The sequence below is a fragment of the Cyprinodon variegatus genome, unplaced genomic scaffold (assembly GCF_000732505.1).
Source record: "Cyprinodon variegatus isolate N-32 unplaced genomic scaffold, C_variegatus-1.0 Scaffold519, whole genome shotgun sequence".
Taxonomy (NCBI): domain Eukaryota; kingdom Metazoa; phylum Chordata; class Actinopteri; order Cyprinodontiformes; family Cyprinodontidae; genus Cyprinodon; species Cyprinodon variegatus.
Genome location: NW_015150972.1, coordinates 67,135 through 70,360, shown reverse-complemented (window position 1 = coordinate 70,360; position 3,226 = coordinate 67,135). Strand labels below are relative to the sequence as shown.

Here is a 3,226-nt window from a genome sequence, read left to right as displayed (position 1 = left end):
TCTGAGTGCCTGCCTGTCAGTAGAGACAGGCAGGCACTCAGACGGAGCTGCAGCTGTACGGAGAGATATTTGTGCCTTCAGTTTGAGCGCGCAGTCAGCGAAACTGCTAGAGGAAAAGAAGCCACTGCTGCAGCAAAGCTGTATAGTAAATTATAAACATGTTGTTCACATCAAATTATTGGTAGGGACAATTAGGTCGGTTCAAAATTTTGGTGGGGACATGTCCCTATGGTCCCTATGCAAACCTACGCCCATGCTAGAGCTTCACTCAGGGACATGGAAGATGAAAGTCCAGTTGGGTAACACAGGTTGTGAGAACCTGTCCATGGTGAACAAGCATGAAGTGTAGAAGTGACAGTGGAGAGGAAAAACTCCCCATTGACAATAAACCTCTGGCAGGACCAGGCTCAACATGGTGATGAAACTGTGTTACTGCATTCCCTGTCAGATGAGACAGGGAACGCAGTAAGAGTCTGGGAGGAATGACACTCTGATGAAGCTTTAGCTACAATGGTGGAGGAGGGGCTGGAGGTAGGTTGGAACGGTGTCATCTGAATGAAGTCACCCAGCGCATCCGCTGCCTACTTACAGGAGCAGAAAAGAGCAGATCGGAGGCCTTTTAAGATGGACTTTGGGACTTTGGATGGCCAGCGATGCCGTCTCTGATGAAGGGGGGCCTCTGGAGGAGGAACGCCGTCTCTGATGCAGCAGCCTTGGAGGAGGAACTCCATCTCTGATGCATCAGCCTTGGAGGAGAGCGCCATCTGTGCTGCTGTAGCAACCACCTTGGGGGGAGCCGTCTCTGATGCCGCTGCAGGAACCACCTTGGGGGGGCGCTGTCTATGTAATAGGAACCTTGAGTACTGCCCACTGCGGCACTGGAACAAACTCAGAGGGGGCCGCCCACTGCAGCACTGGAACACCCTCGGAGGGGGCCGCCCACTGCGTCACTGGAACAGCCTCAGAGGGGGCCGCCCACTGCGTCACTGGAACAGCCTCGGAGGGGGTGAGGAGCGCCTGCTGAGGGCTCTCAGAGGCTTGGGACACCTGCTGAGGGCTCTTGGAGAGGAACATGCACCGAGCTCTAACTCTGAGGCCTCTTCATTAATGTACTCAGGGGTCTCTGAAAGGCACAGAGCGGGCTCAGGGCTCTGTGGACGGTCCAGAGCGGGCTCGGGGGTCTCTGGACGGCCCAGAGCAGGCTCTGGAGCTAGGGAAACTGGCCCCGCTTATGGGCTCTGGAGCTTCGGGAAACTGGCCCGCTAATGGGCTCTGGAGCTTCGGGAAACTGGCCCGCTAATGGGCTCTGACTCAGGATCTGGCCCGCTAAAAGGCTCTGACTCGGGATCTGGCTGGCGGGGAGCTGATGGAGGTGGAAGGAAGGGAAAAGATCTTCCCTCTTCCCATAAAAGAAGCCCCATAATTGAAACTCCTCAAGATGGGGAGCTCCATCTGTGGGGGGGTTAATATTGGCAACTGATTTTAAACCCTTAACTTGTGAAGCTAGCTACTGGTCATGGAGGTGACGACCTAGGCCATGGGGGAAACTAACCTGATGAAGAGGGGAACTGAAGCAGGCATCAGGCTGACCCGCCGGAGAGGGAGTGGAGGCCTCAGGCTGAACCACCAGAGAGGGAGTGGAGGTCTCAGGCTGACCCGCCGGAGAGGGAGTGGAGGTCTCAGGCTTAGCTGCCAGAGAGGGAGTGGAGGCCTCAGGCTGACCCGCCGGAGAGGGAGTGGAGGNCTCAGGCTGACCCGCCGGAGAGGGAGTGGAGGTCTCAGGCTGAGCTGCCAGAGAGGGAGTGGAGGCCTCAGGCTGACCCGCCGGAGAGGGAGTGGTCTTCTTTTCCGGGCTGTGCTTACGTGTAGATGAAGCAAGTGGCAGGGGAGGACCAACAGCTGGAGATGTTGGAGGGACCAGACCGGAGGCGATAGACAACAGAGTGGGAAGGTGATGGAGAGATGATTTGGTTGGTGGAGGTCTGTTGAAGAGTTGGGCACTGGCAGCTTGATGGATCCACTCCAACTCTTCAAACAGTTCTGATAAGACTGGGGGAGAAATGAGTGTGGAGTTAGAGAGGAGAATCTGCTTTAGTTGGCCAGCCGCACTCACCCTCTTCCAAGGCGGTGTTAGAGTGGCTATGAGTCCAGAGTTTTCCCTACGTTGAGGAAAAAATCCCTCAGGGTGTCCAGACTGGGCTCTACTGGGTCCATTTTGGTTGGTTCCTATTGTCAGGGTTTTGGTTGAGGTTGAGGACCCATATGCAGAGGCAGAGAGGCTGAGGTGATTTCTTGGAGTTTTAATGGTAACACAAACAATAGAGGCAAGATCCAAAAATCCAACATAAAATGTACACAGACCAGAACCATGGAGCCATCATGGGAAAATGAGCACAGGGAGCGACAAGGTGGGAAGACAACAGCGACAACAGGACCAGCAACAACAAGGAACCAACAAAGAGTCACAGCAGAGGGAGAGTATAAATAGCTGACTGAGACAAAGGCTAGGCTAACGAGCGGATAAGGAGCAGGTGTGAGAGGAGACAACGAAGAAGCCAAGGGGAAAGGAACACAAACACAAGAGGGCAACAGAGCACAACACCAGAAAAACCTGAGAAATAACATAAATCTAGAAACTACAACAAAATAGGAATTAAAACCAATAAAACTGGAAAATATGGAGCAAAGTAAAGTGCAACAGAACCAAGACCATGACACATAGTCGGTATTACAAGAGGGGAGCCACCATGCTTGTAGCATTGATACTGTCAAGTGTTGTATATTGACCTGAGGAATCACTTAAAATAACACATATGCATCAACTATTTATGTCACAAAGTCAGCGGAGTGCCTTTAGGGAGACGTTCCCTCTCAAAGTCTCATAATGTGATAAACTGCCAGAAACTGATTACTGCAGCAGATTGTAACTGTCTTTAGCTGTTCCTCTGGTCATCGAACCAATTTAACTTGCAATTCCACGTGACTTTATAGCCATGCTGGCAACATGCTGTGATTTTGTGAAACATTGCTGTTTTAATTTTCTTGCTATTTGTTTGCATTCTATGTTTAGTTCATATGATTTATTTAATTTAGTAATAAGTAAAGTAGCATTAAAACTGATGGTAATTTCTATGAATATGGATGAAGGTAAAGCTAAGCTTCGACATAGTGGTATTTTCGTACCATAGACTGAAATGACTCTTTAATTGCAAGTTGAAAAGGAACG

At 51.0% G+C, this 3,226-nt stretch overlaps 1 protein-coding gene across 1 annotated transcript in view; it reads right to left on the bottom strand.

Moving 5' to 3' along the window:
• LOC107094986 overlaps positions 1 to 764 on the bottom strand; it is a 14,365-nt gene extending 13,601 nt beyond the window's left edge. Inside the window, exon 1 of the mRNA XM_015390934.1 lies at positions 590 to 764. Coding sequence (XP_015246420.1) covers positions 590 to 764 — 175 coding nt within the window. The remainder of the gene's footprint in view (positions 1 to 589) is intronic.
• Between the last annotated feature and the right edge of the window lie 2,462 nt (positions 765 to 3,226).